General features: G+C 49.2%; 1 protein-coding gene across 1 annotated transcript in view; it reads left to right on the top strand.

The window, feature by feature from the left end:
• LOC144721980 (integrin alpha-11-like) overlaps positions 1-22,619 on the top strand; it is a 62,132-nt gene that overhangs the window by 16,771 nt on the left and 22,742 nt on the right. The window contains exons 3-11 of the mRNA XM_078599997.1: positions 3,731-3,852; positions 7,778-7,869; positions 8,769-8,883; positions 9,802-9,929; positions 11,448-11,596; positions 15,543-15,693; positions 17,165-17,330; positions 19,482-19,555; positions 22,207-22,351. Coding sequence (XP_078456123.1) covers positions 3,731-3,852; positions 7,778-7,869; positions 8,769-8,883; positions 9,802-9,929; positions 11,448-11,596; positions 15,543-15,693; positions 17,165-17,330; positions 19,482-19,555; positions 22,207-22,351 — 1,142 coding nt within the window. The remainder of the gene's footprint in view (positions 1-3,730; positions 3,853-7,777; positions 7,870-8,768; positions 8,884-9,801; positions 9,930-11,447; positions 11,597-15,542; positions 15,694-17,164; positions 17,331-19,481; positions 19,556-22,206; positions 22,352-22,619) is intronic.

The raw sequence follows: 22,619 nt of genomic DNA, 5'->3' as shown, positions 1-22,619 counted from the left end.
CTCGCTTTCGATGAGGCGAAGATGTTCGCTTGGGCAGGGATCACGGTGAAAACTGTGGGATGGGTCTGTAACTTCTTTGTGTGCTCTTATTGACCCTGGCCTCATTGTAATGATCACTGCTGCTGGTCGAGTGTTGGTTTCAGTTAACTTTGAGCTGGCTGCCTTGTGGATGAATACCGCAGAGTGAGGTTGTTTTTATTTATTCCACAGCGAAGGAGGCAATGCCAGCAATTTCAGTCTTGGCCTTGAGGCATTTAATAGCAAGAGCTTGGTACGTGACATTATTCACTGTGAAGCTGCCTCGGCAGAACATTGGGCTATTGATCACAAGGACAATAGGTCATTGATGGTACTGCAATTCGCTTTCGCTTCCTTTCGCTGGGCACCGCGGTTTTTCCGCAAGCTCACATTGTCAAATCTCAACCAGGGTTTACTCGGTTCATCAAACTTCCAGGGTCATTAAAACGTCTACCGTTTTGTGAGAACTCCGCATTGTTTATCCTATGGAGAGAGTGGTCCCCACCTACATGGATGTAAGAATGTAACCGATTACATCAGCGATGCAACGATTAATACATTCTATAATTGCACGGCTCCACTTTGCAATGCCCTCCGACCCTCACCAAGTGCTTTGCTGCCTTGCTCCAACCAATGTGTGAACTCTCCTCTCTCACACCATCGCTCGTGCTGTTTGATGCTGGCCGTTTAGCCTTTTGGGCCTGTGCTCAGCCGCACTGCCATCTATTAAATTGTTACTACAGCGGGCTCAGGGAGAAGGTGCAACAGGGCGCGCGCGTGTGTGTGTTTTGGCACGCTCGTGCCCATTCATAGATGGGGTACGTCTCTGCCGCCGTCCGTCCGTGCGCTAAAACTGAACCCATGAGTGAGGACCTACACTGCCTCGCGCTCGCCCCGGGCCGCGTGGCCAACGCGATGGGTGGGGGGGGCAGCGGCAGCCACCCCACGCCCGCAGAGAATGAAGACCGCTCCTTGTTGCCGCTGTCGACATGCGGGCGGTGGACGCCGCTGGGGGAGTGGGGGGTGTGATTGGGACTCTCGCTCCGTTGCTGTCTCGTTTACCGCATGACTTGAGCCTGGTGCCTACGGTGATTTCTCTCCGTTGGTTTTATTTTCCCACGACGCCTTTGAAGTCGGCGTGAACAAGTGGACTTGTGAAGGTGAACCCCAGTCACGCGCGTGATTATGCACAACGTTGGCACGTGAATTGTTTTTTTTTGTCCCTGCAGTTTGGATAGTCCCGTTTGGCGTGTTAGCCGCGAGTATGCAGTCTGTTAACAGTGCGTTTAGTTTCCACACACCATAAATCAGTTTAACGTGAATTTTTGTTGTGTGCTTGCAGTATTTTGCTTGTGTTCCTGCATGCAAGTGAAATCTGTAGTTAATATTTTCTACTCGATTCATGACAAAAATGAACACCGATGCTGATAAAAAAAATAGAAATGTATCTATTTAACCAGGAACACCTCACTGAGTCTCAAAACTTTTTTGTCGGACGGTCCTACATTGGAATATTTGACCAATTCCATTCAAAAGTATTCCGCACGTGGGAGAAAATGACACGGTTTTATCCAGAGTACCTGCAGAAAACCCAACATGTGAGCGAATAACGTGAACGTTTTCCACAGGTGGGCTCGCAAATCCACTTGCTGTACTGCCATCTCCTGGCTACTTTACAGCCCAGTTTCACAAATCTCCATGATCCAAATCTACATGAACTCTTGCCTCCTAAGTCTTGCACTACAGGCGTACACTACAATTGTCTAAATGTTCGTCCACATGACTGAACCATGCAAGGTCATTATCCAGATCCCTGTCCTTTCATGAAAGATCATGGAAAGGGCACGCATCGTCATCACGGAGGCATGGGGAGTAAGAGAGAGAGAGAGAGACTCGGAGCAATTGTTCCTCTTCCAAAACGTTGCAATGTAAAAAAAAACACACACAATAAAATGTTGGTCTTTGTAGTGCAAGTCTCCAAGCCCTGCAGATTTACTTGCTGACTTGGCAACATCGCTGAGTACAGAAGGTCGACTTCACCGAGCTGTCCCGTGGACGGTCGGCGGAGGCAGCAGTATTTCACACTCGCAGCCGTGGGCAGAAATTGGCTGCCGTTCTTCTTTCCCTTAGAAAAACACATTTCAATTCAAACCCCCCAGAGACGTCGTACAAGCACACGTGCGATCGTTCCTGCCAAACCGAGAGCAAGGACAAACGGGGCTCGAGTTTGAGTGCCGTGAATGGGGCAATCCGGGAAGCCACCGCAAAACGTTGACACTTTAGTGGTGAGAGTGCGCGGGCGTTGTAGAGGCATTTCGTGGTGAGTACTTGCTGCCCTTTTAAAGCCATGGTGTAACGATGAAAATATAAACATGTTTCATCTACTATTAAAAGAATCGCACTTTATTGTTTTATTAACAACTGTCAGAGTTGTATAAGATGCTGAAGGGTCGTACACGGTTCTTATATTCTGAGACGATTAGGTTGTATATATACTTTTAGGTTTTTTTCGGTAAAGTCACGTAGGTAAAAAATAAAATTAATAAAAGTAAAATAAAAATAAATCACGACGTTTCGGAGGCAACACAAGCTTCCGTCTTCAGGTGGAACCATCACATTTTTTACCTACGTGACTTTACTGAAAAAAAACCTAAGAGTATGAATCCTTGCAGTCACGAAAGCTTCAAATCTAGAATTAGGTTGCCTCTAGTCTGCTACTTTTGCTGTTGACGTTATATCTTGAGATGAATAAATTTACATGCAGCGAGTAGGGTATCAGCCTGTGTAAGATAATAGCCCCGGGAAAATGACATCACAGAACTGCTTCTGAAATCGCTACTGGAGGCCTCCACACCCAGAGAACACCTTTGAATGCCCTGCCAACATCGCGTCGCGTGCCAATAAAACAAAAACATTTAGTCTCAGAACTGAATAAGATAAATTAAGTGAAGAAACTATCTTGATTTGAAGCTTTCATGACTGCAGGAATCAACACTCTTTGGTTCTTTCGGTAAAGTCACGTAGGTAGAAAATGAATAGATCACGATGTTTCGATCGCAACACAAGTGACCGTCTTTAGGTCCTCTCTCACCTGAAGACGGCCGCTTGTGTTGCGATCGAAACGTCGTGATCTATTCATTTGACTTTACCGAAATAACCAAAGAGTATGGAAAATCTATGTTTGATAATTATATTTTATTTACAAATATTGTCAATTTGAAGCAGGCTGAAACGACCAACTCACTTCACATGAGAAGCTGGATTCGAACCCAGGATTTCAGTTGCACTAAGTCAGTGCTCTGATCCCTGAACCACCTGGCGACTGCAACAAAGACGCCCATATGCAGGGCAAGTAGGTCTTCTTAAGGAGGCGGTATAGCAAGTAGGTTGCTGCCCTATCTGTACAGCGTGTGCGCGTTTTCTCCTCGTAACAGTGGGTATTCTCCAGTGACTTAATTGTCCGACCGTGCTAAAAAATAACAAAAATACAGAAACTTGGTCAAACATCCAAATAATCAGGACCATCTTAAAAGAGTCTTTAAACAAAGTGAAGTCATCCTGGGTAAATAAAGCACTTGTTTTGACGATGCACAGTAAAGAAAAAAAACACGCGCGCGCGTGCAAAACAAAAACAACGCAAATAAAATGCTCCGTGAGACACATGATGGGGTTTTCTTTTCCTTCACCATCTCCCGCCTCTTATTTTTTGCAGGCTGCTCGTGGGGGCACCATGGAAAGGCTCCGCGGGCAAGCGGCCGGGCGACGTGTACAGATGCCCCTTGGGACTCGGGTCGGAGGTCACCAACTCCAGCTGCGAGAAGCTGGGCTTGGAGAGTGAGTCGCGCAATGAAGGGGCGGCCGTCCGGGACCGCGCGAAAGCGGCGAGAAAACGGCCGGCCCTCCCCGCGCCGGGGAAGTTTTGTCTAGCGCAGGGAAGCGTTTGAAATTTGGCACCGCCAGCCAGGGCAATCCCGCGATGGGCGAACGTCAACAGCGACGCCACCCCAGGGGGGAAAGTGGGGGGGGGGTGACCGTTGATGGTCGCGCCCGGTGAGACATGGCCACTCGGTTTAAAGAAGGAGGATGGCCTCAAGTAATGTCGGTGGACCGGCATAGAGAGGTTGTGCGTGGTTCTAGGGGGGGGGCTTCTTTGTAGATTTAATTCCCTGCCTTTGACGGTTTCACCACCACCCATGCCCAATGCCAAACGCTGCATTGATATTCACATTGGTGATTTGGGGTTTTAAATGTGATACATGAGTTGTAATACTAAATCAAACTTAACTTTTAAAATTTTGGGGCATATTTGGTGGTAATACACATATATCAGTGATGATATATGACTTTAATTACCAAATTACATTATCGAATGTGTCAGTCCTACAATATTGCATTTGAACCATTATAGCGCATATTCTTATATATATTGTAGGACCCCCTCTAAATCTGAGGTCCTAGACACAGCCCGTGTGGAGGCCCCTGCGTAAACCTGGCCCTGGTCCCAAGCACGCATTGCTTCCATCGGCAATGAGTATACCCCATTGTGATGGGATTGTGAGCAGTGACATCATCACGGATGGCGGTAAAGCCGCAGCACTAACAGTGAGAGGCTTTAGGGCCCAGTGGTAAGATTTGCCGATTTCCTACGCCAGATGCGGTTGAGAGAGATATCTGAGCAGAGAGGTGCCAATAGTTCTAGATCTAGACTTGATACAGCAAATCTGGCTGTGACAGTTCCACCTGAAGACGGAAGCTTGTGTTGCCTCCGAAACGTCGTGATTTTTATTTTACTTTAATTCATTTTGATTTTTTTACCTACGTGACTTTACCGAAAAACCTAAGAATAAGGTGCCAATAGATGGAAGTACAGCAATGGGCGTAGTCAGCAAATAGATTCGGTCCACTCACTGAATTGAGTCTGCATGTTTAACCGATCTCCGTGGAGCTTTGACTGTTACCACCCATTAGCATGGTTTTTCTCTGTCAACTCTGGTTTCCTTGCAAATACCAAACACTCATTAATGGTTCCGCGCCTCAGAGTCACGGCAGTTAATGTCTGTTCAATGTTGTGCACGTTGCTAATTGAATTATTATCATAATGTCATTTCCCAAACATGCCAATGCAGGACCCTGCAGAAAATCAGTTTAAAGACATAGCAATACTTTCCTGCGTACATACAGTTAACAATTATTGTTATTTCAAGGATATTTCTGCCAGCTTGGATTCATCAGTTTACCACCGTAGACCGCATTTGGTGAATAAAGCTTTCAAACACCAACGGCCGATATTTTTCTCTCTTCCTCTCTGTAAATTGGCAACATCATCCCCTTCGACTTTGGATCTAAAAAAACAACAGGCTAATATCGGACGTGGTGAAGAACCTATAATCCATCCGGAATGGGCGGATGGATGCTTTCCAAGGGAGCTCAGCGAGCTGTTTGGAGGAATGCCATCGTGGAACGCAAACAAAGGCTACATCGCGCAACTGCAAATAACGGGGAAGTTAGGAAGCGGATAATGTGATCCACGTTTATTTGGTGAGAAGCTCTTGGTCGCAGAAGACGCAGGAGTTTTAACAGCCATTTCCCAAATGCTAGGTCACTGTGATCCTGGAAAATATATACGTTAGCAATAGTGGATATTTCGATTTCAAGCTTTCGTGACTGCAGGGATTCATCTTCTTGGTTCTTTTGGTAAAGTCACGTAGAAGGGAAGTAATAAATGCGTTGTGGCCGAAACGTCGTGAGAATTATTTTATTATGTTTTATTTTTATTATTTTATTGCTTCCCTTCTACGTGACTTTACCGAAAGAACCAAGGAGATGAATAGTGGGTATGATGTATGTTGATTTGTGGGCTGGATGCGAACGGCAGGAATCTGTTGTTGACGCAGCGAAAGCATCCCTTGCGCGAGACATTTGTTTCAACACCTCCCTGCCTCTTTGCTTTTTCAACTTTTCCAGAATCCAAAAGAGGAGTGTGGGGGGGGAGGGGGATTCTGCCGGAAAGAGAATTGCTGAGCAGAGGAGAAGCTCGCTTGGCCTTTGCTTTTCCTTCCGGATAATCGAGCTGGTTCTGAGGCAGCGTAACAGATTCCCGTGGGATTCCCTGTCGAGTCTGGAGGGAGAGGGGGAGCAGGGAATGATATACTGTGCATCCCCGGCCTCAGTGCAGCAGCAACTAGAGAGAGAGTTGCGTGCGATGGTTGGGTTCAGGCTATCTGATCTTGGCACTTCGGGCTGCGGGGCCTCAGGCCATGTATATTCTCAGATCGTTGCTGCTCTTCGTGCTACTCATTAAGGGAATGATCTCCCAAGAGGACGTTCGAAACCAAAAAACAGATACGACTGAGATATTTTGGCGAGCTTGCTCAAGAAAAATACAACAGCACCAACAAAATAATAATGCAAAGGATGTACGGAATCTAAATATTTACTTTGCTTTTTTCAATTAAAATAATCATCGTTAAATTTGTTTTCCAAATTGCATAATTTAATTACCCCTTGTTTAACATTTAACAACTTACCACAACACATTATATGTAATTATAATCAGGGGAAATCTACGCATCTGCCAACATTGCCAATCTTGGCTGCTGCATGTACAGTGTTATGACCTGGAGCAATTTATTTCCGTTTGCTTTTTGATTGTCGGTTGTGTTGCTATTTTTGCTGCTGGCTTTGGCCACTTTTGGAGAGGGGTGGGCATGGGCATGAAGACGTGAGCCTGGCGCAGCTCCACGTGCAATGTCTTGAGTGGAGACCCATGCTGTGCTCCCACGACCACTTCAAAAGTCGGCCCTGTCCTGGATCACAAACCCGGGGCGAGTGGCATCCGCCCGAGTGTCTGCCCTACTTAGCTAACCCGGTCTTGTCCACCCCACATGGCCCATTTCTCATGGGTTGCGCAGTTCACTCGGTTAAGGGAGCTGCGCGCCTTTAGACGGATCGCCTTTAAATGGGTTTGAGGTCACGGGGTCAGCGCGGAAGAGAGACACGTGATCAATGGGTATCTGGTGCCTTAGGTCGGCTTCAGGGTTGTGCCTTTGTTTAGAAAATAATAGATTTTTAGATTGGAAATGCGCAGGCTAATCCAATCATATGGTAAATCTTGCTAAAATAAAGCAGTGTACGTTCACTTCCTTCCAACGGTGGAGGGAGAGGAGAAGGGCGGGGGGCTCAAGGGGAGGGGGCCTCGTGGGAAGGACCGAGTCCCAGCATGGCCCGGGTATTGTGTCATGGAAAAGCAGCACCAGTCCCACTGAGGGCCAGACTTCATAACCTCATCATCATCTCTCAGGATGGATTATTACATCTTCGCTTTAACTACACTCAAGTCTCAGTGCTTTGAAGTGGAGGCGACCTGCCTGCCTCAAGCGCGAGACTTTCGCACGGTGGATAAACTCGTGGTACGACGGGCCTTCTGCGTACGCGTGCGTGCGTGTGTGGGGAGTAGTAGTGCAGTGGTTAGTCTGCTGTTCTACGAACAAAGCCACCCGGGTTTCATTTCTCCTCACGGCCAACACCAGTGACGATTATCTGAATGGGTCATGGGCCACCCCTGGGTCGACTCAGCCTCAAATGAGTACCTGGTGAGATGTGTAAACATCGGCACTGGAGAGACGAAGGCGGCCGGGCGTGGTGCTTACCACCCACCTCCTCGTGCGTTGTGCCGGCCTTCATAGGTGCTCGCAAACAGCACTTGCTCCTACAGGATGTTAAGGCTATACGTGTGAACTTTGTCTTTTGTGTGGTGCAGAGGTGGTGTCCGTGCCATCTGTCACGGAGGTGAAGGAAAACATGAACCTGGGAATGAATCTCGCGCCGGGGCCAGATCCAGGCAGCTTCACCGTACGTCCGCACGCTCGCCGCACTTTGTACGGCTGCGAGCTGGTGCCATCGTTACCAGAATGCCGCTGGGGATGTGGATGGTTGGTTCAGGGGCCACGACACTGGGCAAATTACCACTGATGAGTTAATGAGTTAATGATGATGTCACCCTGCTGCTGCTCTATATAAGAACGGGAGACACAGCAGAGCCTCACCATTCTGGCGAATTGCCCGATGATGCTGGATGCAATTACCAGCGAAACGTCGTACTCAAATTGTAAATGTTGTGGTTTCACGCTTCAACACACCGGTGGGCTAAAGCAGTGAACTATTTGTCTTTTGTCAACGTGACACTTTTTAAATGATTGGCCGTGTTGGGTGGTGGAGGGTTACGACACATTTATAAATAACGCGATCTAAACCCAAAAACGTTGATTATGAATAATATTGGTCGCGAAAGCCTACGTGTTAAACTGAGGTTACCACTGTGTTCCTGATTTCGAATCTGGGGTAGTCAGTATTGATTCATTCTCATTCTTTAGTGTAATAACACTGAACAATACTATTAATGTGTACATCTTATAAAAATGGGAGTGTTTCAAAATGCTATACAAGGCAACCACATAAACAATCAAGTAATAAAAATTTCGTAAATACAAAAAAACACTAAATAGAACAACAAATACAAGCAATGGGCCGGTAGCACTGTGATGGTGGGTTTGAATCTGGGTGTCAGCCAGCTGAGACCATACCGGGTTCTCAAGTCGATGCCCAACGAGTTGATTTGGCGTGGTGACATGCGCGAGCCGCTGATGGGAGGGCCGCCCTGCCCAGCCGCCGGGATCATCTCCTCGCCGCAAAGCATCGCGGCCAGAGTGATGCCCTGGCCCGCTGCGCCCTGCCCCGCCGTGCGTGTGCAGGTGTGCGCGCCACTCTGGGCCCAGGAGTGTGGCAGCTCCTACTTTGCCCCCGGAATCTGCAGCAATGTCGACTCCGGCTTCAACGTCTCCGAGTCGTATGCGCCCACGCTTCAAAGTAGGAACGACAGCCTCTGACCACACTGTTGACTTCTCGGCTGCGTCCGTGTTCAGCGTTTAGCACAAGGGCTGTAACGATTCGTCAATTGATATTGATACAAAAGCTGCACGTATTCGTGCGCTGAATCGCACCTTTTACGTTGTGCGTCAATGGGTCCATCTGACCCTCTGCAGGCACGAGAGGTCGTGGTATTGTGGCCCCGTGCGCATCTCTCAAACAGAAGTCATGCGCTCAAATTCCTTGGTTGGAGGTTGATGCAGCGCACCATCTCTTTGGGATTGGTAGAATACGAATTTAATTTTTGAACTTTTACGGCATCTAAATGCGAATCTCAAAGCACACTGATTGTATTATGAATTCCATCTCTGGCTCAAGACCACCAAGATAGATTAGAGCTACCTGAATCTTGTTTGAATGTGTGGATGGCCTTAATCATCATAATAATTTATATCTCCATATTAATCCAATGCTAGATGAAGGCCTTCCCACGCCACGTCGGTCACGTGCACTGTTTGTCAGTACCTCGTCATGCTGGTCGGCATTGGTTGGTGAAAGCGCTGGAGATGCAGCCGGTTTGGATATCGCCCACCGCTGATGTTAGCTACACCTCGGAATTGAACTTAGGTCGCTTGGTTTACAGCACAGCGCGATAACCACTGCGGCGCTGCTCATCCAACTTTGGCTTTGCCGTCTGAATAATGGGTTTAAAACGGCAGCAGCAGTGGCCATACATGCGCACGTAGAGGGTTTGCATGATATCGGCTGAGAGCTCCTGAGAATCATAATCGGAATCTTCATTTAGACCGGAGGAATCCGATGAGCAATAAAGCTATATTTCAGAGATGCCCAGTGTGGGGGCGCGTCAGCAAGTTGTACCGTGAGTGATCCTTTCCCACTGTTTGTCCCTTTCCCCAGAATGCGGCTCCTACATGGACATTGTCTTCGTGCTGGACGGCTCCAACAGCATCTACCCATGGTCCGATGTCCAAAACTTCCTGGTCAAGACTCTGCAGTCGTTCCACATTGGGCCTGATCAGACACAGGTTGGTGGCAGGCGCCTGGGAACATCCCAGTAGAGTCAATCTGCCAATTCACTTACACGAGCTTCATACAAAACATAGGTTTTTTTTTGGGTTAGATCGCGCAAATGTATACACAGCAGTGAGCTTCGTGTCTGTTCATCTTCTCTGTGTCCATCATTGTGTAGGTCACGCTGTGTCTGTCACAGACCAAATTGGGTGGGGGGATCTTCATCGTTGTGCCTCTTTAGAGGATGACGTTTGCCTGCCCGGAGCTAATGTTGTTGTTGTTTTCAAGGAAAAAGTAGCACAAGGCAAGCTCTTCCCATCTTACAGAAATGAAAATAACTCGCCACAATTGTCATTAACGCTGCCTAAATAGAAACGTGTATAGATATATAACAGGCTGATGTCTCTGGCAATAGCCCCTTCAGCATAGATACACATCTAGTCTCTGTGCTGCCTGACACAAGATAGAATCTTCGTTCGTGCAAAAAACCCCCTTAAGATCAGAGCCAGGAGAACACTTGTGGTCTCACATCAACGGAGGATGACTCCCGCACGTGTTGATGTATCTGGTGGCGTGACGTGTCTTCAGCACTTCTGGAATGAATTCTGAAAACCATTCTGGCGTACTTTAACGTCTTCAGTAACAGTTCTACAGTGCTGTTAAAATTTCAGTCTCTTTTTCTTCTTGTCATCATTGAAGCTTTAAACTCATGTCGGACAGCCCAGAAACACAGTCTACGTCCCTATCTACACACAAAAAGCCACAAGACAAACGCTACGTATTTGTGCTGTGGGCTGTGTCCGTGTTTGTCCGCGTTTAAGAATCAGAATCAGAATATTTATCGCGACTGGAGAAATCCGATGAGCTATGAAGCTCTTACTCACAGATGTGCAGTGCGGGCAGGTGAGCGAGTTACAGCAGCAAACGATTCAAACAAAACCCCGATAGGAGTGCAACACAGCGAAAAGAGTCAGCAGGTCACTAAATATATCATTAAATTATAAACACATTCTTGATTATGAAGCTTTCGTGACCGCAGGAATCCATACTCTTTGGTTCTTTCGGTAAATACTCTGTTTTTTTCGGTAAAGTCACGTAGGTTTTTTTAAATAAAATAAAATAAATCACGACATTTTATACCTACGTGACTTTACCGAAAGATTCTAGATTTGAAGCTTTCGTGACTGCAAGGATTCATACTCGTTGTTTTTGTCGGTAAAGTCACGTAGGTTTTAACCTTCACCGAATAAACCAAAGAGTATGCATCCTTGCAGTCACGAAAGCTTCAAATCTAGAATATTTCGGTAAAGTGACGCAGGTATAAAACATCGTGATTGATTCTATTTCATACCTACGTGACTTTACCGAAATAACCAAAGAGCAATAAACACATTCATTGCATGAGCCTGACTCATCAAGATTGGGCAACATCAAAACAGTCCCAGGCCACACACACACACACACCAATTCGACGCAAGCGCACACTAGGAGTGACCCCGCTCACTGGACGTGGATGCACCCCGCCACCGCAGGTGGGCATCGTGCAGTACGGGGAGGTGGCCACGCACGAGTTCGACCTGGGCGACTTCCGCTCGACCGAGGAGGCGGTGGACGCGGCGCGTCGCGTCCACCAGCTGCGCGGGAACGAGACGCACACGGCGAAGGGTGTCGTCACGGCGCGGTAAGGGGCACGGCCATAAATGACGTCACGCACCTAGAGAGGGGAGGCAGCAAATCTGGCTGTGACGGTCCCACCTGATGAGGGAGACTTGTGTTGCCTCCGAAACGTCGTGATTTTTATTGTTTTATTTTTTATTAATTTCATTTTTTACCTACGTAGTGACTTTACCGAAAGAACTAAGAGTATGAATCCTTGCAGTCACGAAAGCTTCAAATCTAGAATTAGGGGAGGGGGGTGTCAGACATTTGTGACGATGTGTGACGAGGTAGGGGTGGGGGGGTGTTTGAGAAATGTGACGTCACATCAAAATGCGCAACTTTAAATAAATATAGACAACACGTTCTACTTAATTAAATAGACTTTTTGATAAATGTTTTCTCCTACAACATCAGAGTGCAGCGCCACATTAAATACGCACTACAATGACAATAGTTTGAAGCGATTTGAAGCATGTTTTACATTTGGGGGGGGGGGGCAGAGCTTTGTGACGTCATATTTGAGGAGGAGGGGGGGGGGTCTGACTTTTTGTGACGCCGTGTGACGAGGTGGTGGGGTGGGTGAAAAATCGTCCAAAATCGCGTGACGTCATTTATGGACGGCCCCTAAACGGAACGCGCGGCGTGGCCGAGAGGCGTGGTAGCGGTGGCGACGTGGGGATTTGTCGGCACTCCGCCGGGATTGCGAGCGCCGGGATTGGGTTCGTGATGGAGCAACGTGGGCGAACTGCGTCGCACTCCCTCGCCCGGCTCACGTACCGCACCGCCGGTTCATAATGACACCGTGTCACTCCTCCCACAACGTGAATGCATCATTCGACCGAGATGGCAACAGCGAGGTGATAAAACAATGGGTTGTCATTTTGACTCCATCTCGTTTGTCATCCTCATTATTGAGGGTTTATGTTGTACTGTGACCGTGGAATGTTACACTTCTTAAAATCACTGTCGGTGTGAACCATTACACACTTTACAAATAAACTACAAATGAGCGCACGCACTCTCTATACTATTCATAGCAACGCGAGGTGGCACAGTGGCAGACGAATGTCCGCTGGCAGGCTGGTGCTACCTTGTGCCGCTCAGGGTCAGCTGCCATATGGGCTACCCCGAGGCTACCATGCAGCAGGGCATTGGGCTTGGGGCTACCATGCAGCAGGGCATTGGGCTTGGGGCTACCATGCAGCAGGGGACTGGGCTTGGGGCTACCCTGCAGCAGGGCACTGGGCTTGGGGCTACCCTGCAGCAGGGCACTGGGCTTGGGGCTACCCTGCAGCAGGGCACTGGGCTTGGGGCTACCCTGCAGCAGGGCACTGGGCTTGGGGCTACCCTGCAGCAGGGCACTGGGCTTGGGGCTACCATGCAGCAGGGCACTGGGCTTGGGGCTACCCTGCAGCAGGGCACTGGGCTTGGGGCTACCCTGCAGCAGGGCACTGGGCTTGGGGCTACCCTGCAGCAGGGCACTGGGCTTGGGGCTACCCTGCAGCAGGGCACTGGGCTTGGGGCTACCCTGCAGCAGGGCACTGGGCTTGGGGCTACCCTGCAGCAGGGCACTGGGCTTGGGGCTACCCTGCAGCAGGGCACTGGGCTTGGGGCTACCCTGCAGCAGGGCACTGGGCTTGGGGCTACCCTGCAGCAGGGCACTGGGCTTGGGGCTACTCTGCAGCAGGGCACTGGGCTTGGGGCTACCCTGCAGCAGGGCACTGGGCTTGGGGTTACCCTGCAGCAGGGCACTGGGCTTGGGGCTACCCTGCAGCAGGGCACTGGGCTTGGGGTTACCCTGCAGCAGGGCACTGGGCTTGGGGCTACCCTGCAGCAGGGCACTGGGCTTGGGGCTACCCTGCAGCAGGGCACTGGGCTTGGGGCTACCCTGCAGCAGGGCACTGGGCTTGGGGCTACCCTGCAGCAGGGCACTGGGCTTGGGGCTACCCTGCAGCAGGGCACTGGGCTTGGGGCTACCCTGCAGCAGGGCATTGGGCTTGGGGCTACCCTGCAGCAGGGCACTGGGCTTGGGGCTACCCTGCAGCAGGGCACTGGGCTTGGGGCTACCCTGCAGCAGGGCACTGGGCTTGGGGCTACCCTGCAGCAGGGCACTGGGCTTGGGGCTACCCTGCAGCAGGGCACTGGGCTTGGGGCTACCCTGCAGCAGGGGACTGGGCTTGGTTGAGATGATGTACGGTGCTGAGAGTCTTTGTGGCGTTTTTAGTCGAGAGCCACTCGACGTGCACATCCTTAGGTGGGGCAGCTCATGAGCAACGATGTCAAGTCGGGGCCGCGGTTGCTCACGATCATAGACCCCCCGGGGGCCTGTGGGTGCAGGTTGGCCAGTTGACGTTCGCAAGTAGTTGTGGAATTACGTGAAAGCAGAAAACCAAAGAAGAACACAGCTGCGCTCATTGCTTGCGGTGGTTGTGGCACTCTTGGGGAAACAAGCCGCCGGATGGGAAGGGTGGTCACCGCGCTCCGTGGGGAAATACAACGGAAAGGGGCCCGATCTGTGGTCACGTTTTATTGGTGCACGTCGCAATGGGGTCTCTGGACCATCTGGGCCACTGCAGTCATGTGCACGTGCGGAAATGGAGGTGCCAGATTTCTCCGCGCGGCACACCGTGCTCTGTGCTCTGTTGCAATGTTACGCACGTGTCGATAGCGTCTTATCCATCCGAGCAAGAGCTGAGCACATTTACATTCGGCACTCCGGCAGTGAGTAGTGCACCACTCGGTGTCAAGAGATCAGATGCGAAAGACGAAGAAGTCATGCAGCTACTTCTGAAGTCACTTGATTGAGCTTACATCAAAGAAGGGGCTAATCCCGAGAGAAGGAACGATATAATATTGTCCGACAAGAGTGTTCAAAACACGTGAAACCATAATTTCTGACTCTCAAAGCTGGAATAAGATTGACCACACGACAAAATGAATTTAATGTCAGACAACAGTTATTGCCCGAAATGCACCCAATCTCATCGGATCTCAGAAGTTTCAGAAGCTAAGCATGCCGGTGCCTGGTTAGTGCGTGCTTGTATGGGTGACCACAAAGGCCTTTACAGGTGTTGTAGGTGTGTGAGTTGGCCAGGAAATGGCAGTGCTGAGAGACACCCCCCTGTATGCATGGTGGGGGGTGTCTCTGGTGTCTCCTCTGATGTGAAGCCAAACTCTCATTCATGGGAGAGGTGAAACATCTCAAAGTAGCAGCCTTGAATACGAGTTTTGGGACTCGGCATGGATTTTCAGGGTTAATAATTCGCATTATTGTTGTGATTGTGCATGTACTGTAATATTATTTGGTGGGGCGGGGGGGGGGGGTGCAACCAGGCTAAACGTTCGAATATCAACAAACGTTTATTTAACGTTGGCGGAGGAGGTGGGGCATGGAGCGCGGTAACGACCTGAACGTTTACGTATTCAATCAATAATTGAATAAACAAAATAACAACCATATCACTTAGAAAGCACGACACCTAAGTCGTGATACAGACGCAACAACACTTGTGTGTGTGTGTACATATAAAATTTGACATGAAACAACAAATAATTCAAACGACTAATTCTAGATTTGAAGCTTTCGTGACTGCAAGGATTCATACTCTTAGGTTTTTCGGTAAAGTCACGTAGGTAAAAAATAAATAATAATAAATAATAGAAATAATACTTGAGATAGCAAATCTAGCTGTGACGGTCCCACCTGATGACGGAGACTTGTGTTGCCTCCGAAACGTCGTGATTTATTATTTTATTTTTATTATTATTATTTCTATTATTATTTATTAGTTATTTTTTACCTACGTGACTTGACCGAAAAACCTAAGAGTATAATTCAAACGACCACATGACTGCCAAACCCCACCCCCCCCCCCACCGACTCCTCACAAAGAGCGCAACAGCGGGTGAAGGCATCGCTGATCGCGAGCTCACGGCACATCGCGCGTGTCTCCCTCGCAACCTCCAAGGTCGGAGGCGTTCTCTCCGGAGCGGGGCGCACGTCCCGACGCCCAGAAGGTGATGATCGTGGTGACGGACGGCGAGTCGCACGACAAGTACCTGCTGCCCGAGGTCATCGAGCAGTGCGAGAGGGACGGCATCACGCGATACGCCATCGCCGTACGGTGCCCGCAACAACCGGCGCTCGCAAAACACGCGGCACCGACACGCAGAGGGCCCCAGGGCCGATCACTGTCGCTCCGGGGAGGGGGGGGGGGGGGTGGTTCTCAGACTCACGGCTCACGGTGGTCAATCTTTAATGGTATTGTGTACGCACGTATGTATGCTGAACTTTCTTTTGCACCGTACGTAGCTAACCGTGCTAATCGGAGGGAAGGACAACAAACTAAGCACAAAAAGCAGTTCTGAAGGAGTGATACTCTTTGTTTTTTTCGGTAAAGTCACGTGACTTTACCGAAAAAACCAAAGAGCTTGAATCCTTGCAGTCACGAAAACTTCAAATCTAGAATCTAAAGGAGTGAGTTTTCAATCTAGATTTTATCCAAACACCCCAATGCAGGATACTTCTCGATAAATAAATGGTACAACAAGGTCAATATACCTTAACTCACGTATTTTGACCAATTTCAATGTTCTTAATCATTGGACAGGGCTGGGGTTAGGGCTCTGGCCTCACAATCAGAAGCCCTTGGAGTTCAAATCATAGACAGGGGGTGTCTATTCATCCGACCATCCATCCATGGACAATACAATTGATGATTGGTTTTTTACCCTTCTATCTGGCAACAAAACTGACACCTTTTTACAAGGAGTCATGTTTGCATAGACCACAATACCTGCAGTCATAATGCAAACAAAAAACATAACTCTGATAATGTATGCAAACATGACTCCTTGTAAAAAAGGTGTCAATTATCATATTTTTTTACTGGCAAATGAGGTTCCAATGGTGTAAATGCAATTGCGATCACCTTCTGGGACATCAACAGTAGTTGCCCCATAGACATATTGACCCCCAGCATGGGATGTGGAATTGACAATTGTCTAGATTTAAACCCGAGTTCTTCATTGCAAGGCCCGCGGGCCTCTGGCAGCCCCTGGTGGCCTTGAGCGTGGCCCCTGGCGTGCGGTCCCCGATAGTACACGAAAGTAAAAAAACCCCATCGTGCTGTTCAACCCATTGGTTTCAAATGGTGATGTCTTATCGGCAAAAGTGTCCCCCCTGTGAAAATGAGTGAAGAACGCTCATTTAAAATATCCATATTGACATACATGTGTTAATTAAAAAAATGCTAATTTACGACCCTTCTTTTTAAACACCTGCTGCATGAAGGGCTCTCCATGCCGTCTTCGTCATGGAGGTTGTGGGGCCATACTACACCACGCTGGTCAGTGCGCGTTTGTGCAGGGGGGGGGGGGCAGAACCAGTGACGATATCACTCACCACTGTCCTTAGTCGTGGCAATTGATCAAACTTAGTTCGCCGGGTTCATAGCAGAGTTGTGCTCACCACTGCGCCATTGCTTGCTGCACACAGTGTTGGTAACCATTTGTAACGATGATGATGATGCTGCTGCTGATGAGGAAGACGACGACGATGATGATGTTGATGTCGTCGTCGTCATCACAGGTGCTCCGCTCGTACAGCTCCAATGCGGACGACGTGGCTCGGCTGATTAACGAGGTGCGCTCCATCGCCAGCCACCCCGTGGAGAGGCACTTCTTCAACGTGACGAGCGAGGCCACCCTCATCGACATCGTCGGCACACTCGGGGAACGCATCTTCAGCCTCGAGGGTGCGCGAAACGCGCTCTCTCACTCTCTCGCCGCGCGCCCTGAATTTGAACCCAGGAACTCGGAGATGACCGCTCAGTGCACTGAACCTTGAACCACTGGAACGCACCACATTTTACACTGCCTGCAAAAGGCACAATTACCACGTGGCACTATGGGAAACCATAGCTTTGAGAATCTCACGGAATATCGCTTTACATGTAGTATCGTGTGTTGGCAATGTAGTGTGTTCTGTCCACTGCATCAACACGTGAATGTGGCCACAGACGGATGGAGGCAGAGACAACTGTGTCGTGCTGGCGATCGGTAACAAAGATAACCCCGGCACACGTGGCGATCTCTGTAACGGCGACCTCTCCCCGTCTTCTGGGGTGTAAATATTTACAATAAATTATGCGGCTTCCAAAAATATATTTTTTTAATAGCGAGCAATTACACAGCAATGCTAACACTGATCTATGTTTGTTCTAGGCTACTAGAGACCACAGACTGTGTCCCCCCCTTGTGATTGATTGGAAGCACTCTCGTGCTTATTTGCTATAATCCCACGTGCAGGTGACGAGCCAAGCACGTGCTTGCCGGTAAAGTGTCCTCTCAGGTCAGGGTCCTTCTGCTGCCTCCACTTGGAAGTCTTCCTGGCCACCCAGATCCCCCCCCTCCCCCGACCCACTGCTTTTGCGTAGCGACCATACATGGGTAGAGGCACGGAGAAATGTAAACATGTCTCGCTTTAGCCCGGCGCTCGCTTGCAGTCTCACAAACATTTATCCCTGACGTCACGTTTTATTTATCGTCGTGCGTAAACCGTCAAAAGGTATTCGTGTACGCAGGGGTTTTGGCCAGGCGGTTGTGAAGTTAGGGTTTGCTTATGCACACGCAAACACGCACACATACAACAACAGCCTTATAGGCTGCTGGGCAAGTGCTCTTACCGAGCACCTATTAAGGGTGGTTTTATCTTGTGTAGCCTACGGTCAAATCACATGGCATGCACACAATCTTGTCAGACAGAGGAAGCTAAGCAGGTTTGAGCCCTGGATGGGCGACCAACAGGCATAGCAGGCGTAGCAGGTGTTACAGGTTTTGAGGCTACACGCTCTCAGGCATTGAAGATGGCAGAAAGGCAGTGTGGAAGAAAAATATATGTTGTTACTATACTTCTATACTCCCACATTTATCCTGTCCACCTTCATCAACCCACACTTACCAGTGTGGTGATGTTTGGTCAAACAACCCCCACGACCCCCGTGGCATGGGGAGGCCCTCATCCAGCATTGTAAAGAAGTGTTTCCTTGAATATGGGTTGGGTTACTCTGTTACAAAAAAAAAACGATTGGATATAAATATTCTGAAGGGGAACCAAATATATTGCAAATACTGGTTCCGATTAGAAACAAATATTAATTCCTGGGACAACAAATATTCGGGGGGGGACATATATTCTCCGATACTTGCATGAGGGTATGGTGTGACCAGCACCTTGACTTGCCATATTTGTTTTCGAAAGAGGTAATGATTTACACACTTCACCAGGTACTAATTTGAGGCCAAGCTGACCTAAGGGAGGCCCAGGACAGGTTTAGATACAAATTGCCGCACTGGTGTTATCCAAGCCCAAGTTGCTGGCATCATGGTTATTTGTGCCACTGCCACATACACGCTAAAAGCGTTATCTCCACAAGTCCAGCTCTATTAAGATTCCATCTCAAGTAAGCTTCTATCCCCTCATGATAATTGCACTCTTCTCAACTGAGGTTAGAAGTGTTTATGTATTAGCTCTGTCTGCCCATATGTCTGTAATGGATATGGGCACGATAACTCTCGTCAAGGTGATCGAATAAGAACGAAACTTTATTCGAAAGTTTTATTGATATTAGGAATATGCCATTTTGAAAACTTACCGAATTTATCAAATGGTTGCTCACAACTTGGAAGAAGCAGTCCAGCGCAAATTGATTATTGTGTATTCTCCAATATCAAAACGCACCTTTCCCTGACAACTACCCGTCAGCTTTCCGTACTGCCAATCAAACATTCCCGAAGACAAATTCAACATGGGACAGCGTTACATCATCACTCGCAGTGATTTCACACCCTGTCACCTGCTGACCCCCACCCACCCCTCCCGACTTGTTTCACTGCTGTTTTTACAGGCACAAGGGAAAAGAACGAGACTTCGTTTGACCTGGAGATGTCTCAGGCTGGATTCTCCGCTCACTATGTCGGGGTAACGAACGCAAATGCTCGCGAAGCGTTCGACCGCCCACGCACGGAACAGAGAGAGGGGAACAAAACTCCCGCATTCCAAGCGGGGCAAAGTTACTTATCATATAGAAGGGAAATAATAAAATAATAAAAATAAAACATAATAAAATAATTCTCACGACGTTTCGGCCACAACGCAAGCAGCCGTCCTCAGGTGAAGACCAGGTCTGTCGGGGAGACAGCGTCTGAATGACGTGTCTCTCCGACAGACCGGCTGCTTGCGTTGTGGCCGAAACGTCGTGAGAATTATTTTATTATGTTTTATTTTTATTATTTTATTATTTCCCTTCTACGTGACTTTACCGAAAGAACCAAGAAGATGAATCCCTGCAGTCACGAAAGCTTTAAATCGAAATTTACTTATCATAGTCGATGACAAAAGCGTAGAAGCAGCGGCTTCTAAAATCTCGCTCCTCTCATGCATCTTCAGAGGGTGGAAGTTTTTTTTTTTTAAATCCTTCCCCCTTTTAAAGGCAGGGACACCAACGAGGCTGAGCGTTGTTTTGTCTCGCCGCTAAACACGCCGTCCCGTGTGATGGCCACGTGCCCGCTTCAGGCACTCTTCACCGCTGCCCCTTTCGCTGCCGATGTTGCTGCTTTGGCACAAGCCTATTCCGCGGCGGTGCGTTTCAGCCGTTCTCATTTGATCATCGCCAACGGCTCGTGTGCGGTCAAATCTTGCGGCACTTTTGTCACCGTGTGCGCACTGCACAGCGTCGGGGAATTTTTGTTTGGATGAATAGGCTGCTTCTGTTGTTGTTGCTGGGGCACGGTTAATCTACAGCAGCGAGTTGCAGACACCACACACACGTAACCTTCCTTCTTCTCAAGTCCTCTGCACAAGGACAGGTCTACAGTATAGCTCAAGCTCCATCCATCCCTTAAAACGTAGGTTTTCTGAGCCAATACCGTGATCAATATTTATTCTTGCGTAAGGCCACATTGTTGTTTTAGGCCACGTAGCTTTAAAGTCCTTGTCATTAACCCTCCACCACACAACAAGATTGTACAAAAATGTGCTATTCTATATACGTTCCATCGTATCGAGCAGGCTGCATCAGCTGACAGCTTTTTTTTTTCAAAACCACGGAGTCAGCTTAAAGGAAAAGCTCAAAGCAGTTTCAACAAATTGGCGTATGTTGGTGTTACATTTAAACGTGAATATCATTCAGCCAGCGGTGAGTCGAAGATTTATTGGTGAGAATTTGGTCAATATATTGGCACGGTATAAATCAATAATAACTTTGTAAATGTGACAATTGTGTCGCGTGGTGGAGGGTTCAAGAAAATGACGTTGCTCAACACGCGAACAAATATTAATATTTCCATCCATCCCATTCGATCTCTCCCCCATCTTTGCGTTGTTAACACCACACTCTGCACTCGGGGTTTATGAGTCCTAACTGGAAGAGGATGGTTGGGATGGTTTGCCCTTGACTTCCTCAACAGTATTTTAGAGGTGACGCCATCACCGTATGCAAATTAATATCGTTGCCGGTACCATTTTTGTGTGCTGGCTGTGTCCAGAGTGGTAATGAATACCAGGGAGACCTCTGCAGTAAAATAAAATAAATCACCCATGCTGCTATTACAGCTGCGGCTCCGTTCACCCCACGCTAAGTTTAATGCAGCAGTAGCAGCAATGAAAGTCGCCACCGGGTTTCATCGTTTCCATTCCACGCAGCGCCGTACCACTGTTCCCGGTGGTCCTGCGCCTAATTACTGAGGCTCTGCCTCTGGCTACGTGTGTGTGTGTGCATGTGTGTATGTATGTGTGTGTACGTGGTGGGTAGAGGTAGTGTAGTGGTTAGCGCGCTGCGCTACGAACCTGGGTCCCGAGTCCGATTCCCGCTCACGGCCAACATCAGTGACGATTATTTGAACCGGTACTGGGCCTCCCCTAGGTCGACTCAGTCTGAAATGAGTACCTGGTGCGGTGTGTAAACATCGCCACTGGGGAGACAAAGGCGGTCGGGCGTGGTGCTGGCCATCCACCCCCTCGTGTACCGTCCCGGCCTTCATAGGTGCTCGCTAACAGCACTGGCCCCTACAGTCTGTTAAGGCTATACGGGGGATCTTTATCTTTGTCTTTATATGTGTACGTGGTGGGTAGAGGTAGTGTAGTGGCTAGCGCGCTGCGCTACGAACCTGGGTTCCCGAGTTCGATTCCCGCTCACGGCCAACATCAGTGACGATCATCTGAACCGATCCAAGGCCTCCCCTAGGTCGACTCAGCCTCAAATAAGTACTTAGTGTGATGTGTAGACATCGCCACTAGGGAGACAAAGGTGGCCGGGCGTGACACTAGCCACACACCCCCTTGTGTGCCCGTTCATCGGTGCTTGTTCACAGCACTTGCTCCAAGAGCCTGGGGGGAGGGGGGTCTTTAACTTTGATGTCTGCGTGCGTGCGTGTGCTTGCGTGTACGTGGTGTTTTGTCGGGCCGTGTACGTGTGCACGTGTGCACGTGTGTACGTGTGCACGTGTACGTGTGCACGTGTGCGTGTGTGCGTGTGCACGTGCGCGCGTGTGCGTGTGTACGTGTGCGCGTGTGCACGTGTGCGTGTGTGCGTGTGTGCGCGTGCGTGTGTGTGCGCGCGTGCTCCGTGCCAGGGCGCCCTGATGCTGGGAGCGGTGGGCGCGTACGAGTGGATGGGCACCATCGTGCGGCGCGTGGGAGACGAGGTGTCCCTGCCGGGCAAGCACGCCTTCGAGTCGGCGCTGCCCTCTGAGCTGCGAAGCCACGCCGCCTACCTCGGTCCGTGCCTCTTGCACGAGCCGCGTTTTATATATTCATCGCTGTACCCTCCCCCCCAATCACAGATGATTGACAGGTCGTGTTGTGTTGCGTGCGCGTCGAACGCCTTTCGCACCGTACGTAGGCATGGGGAAAAGTGTGGGTACTCGCACCTCTTCCAACATGTTTAGGGGCCGTCCATAAATGACGTCACGCGATTTTGGACGATTTTTGACCCTCCACCCCTTCGTCACACGACGTCACAAAAAGTCAGACCCCTCCCCCTAAA

The sequence above is a fragment of the Lampetra planeri genome, chromosome 13 (assembly GCF_965212315.1).
Source record: "Lampetra planeri chromosome 13, kcLamPlan1.2.h2, whole genome shotgun sequence".
Classification (NCBI taxonomy): domain Eukaryota; kingdom Metazoa; phylum Chordata; class Hyperoartia; order Petromyzontiformes; family Petromyzontidae; genus Lampetra; species Lampetra planeri.
Note: the sequence above shows the minus strand (reverse complement) of the source record. Positions and strands in the feature narration are given on the sequence as shown.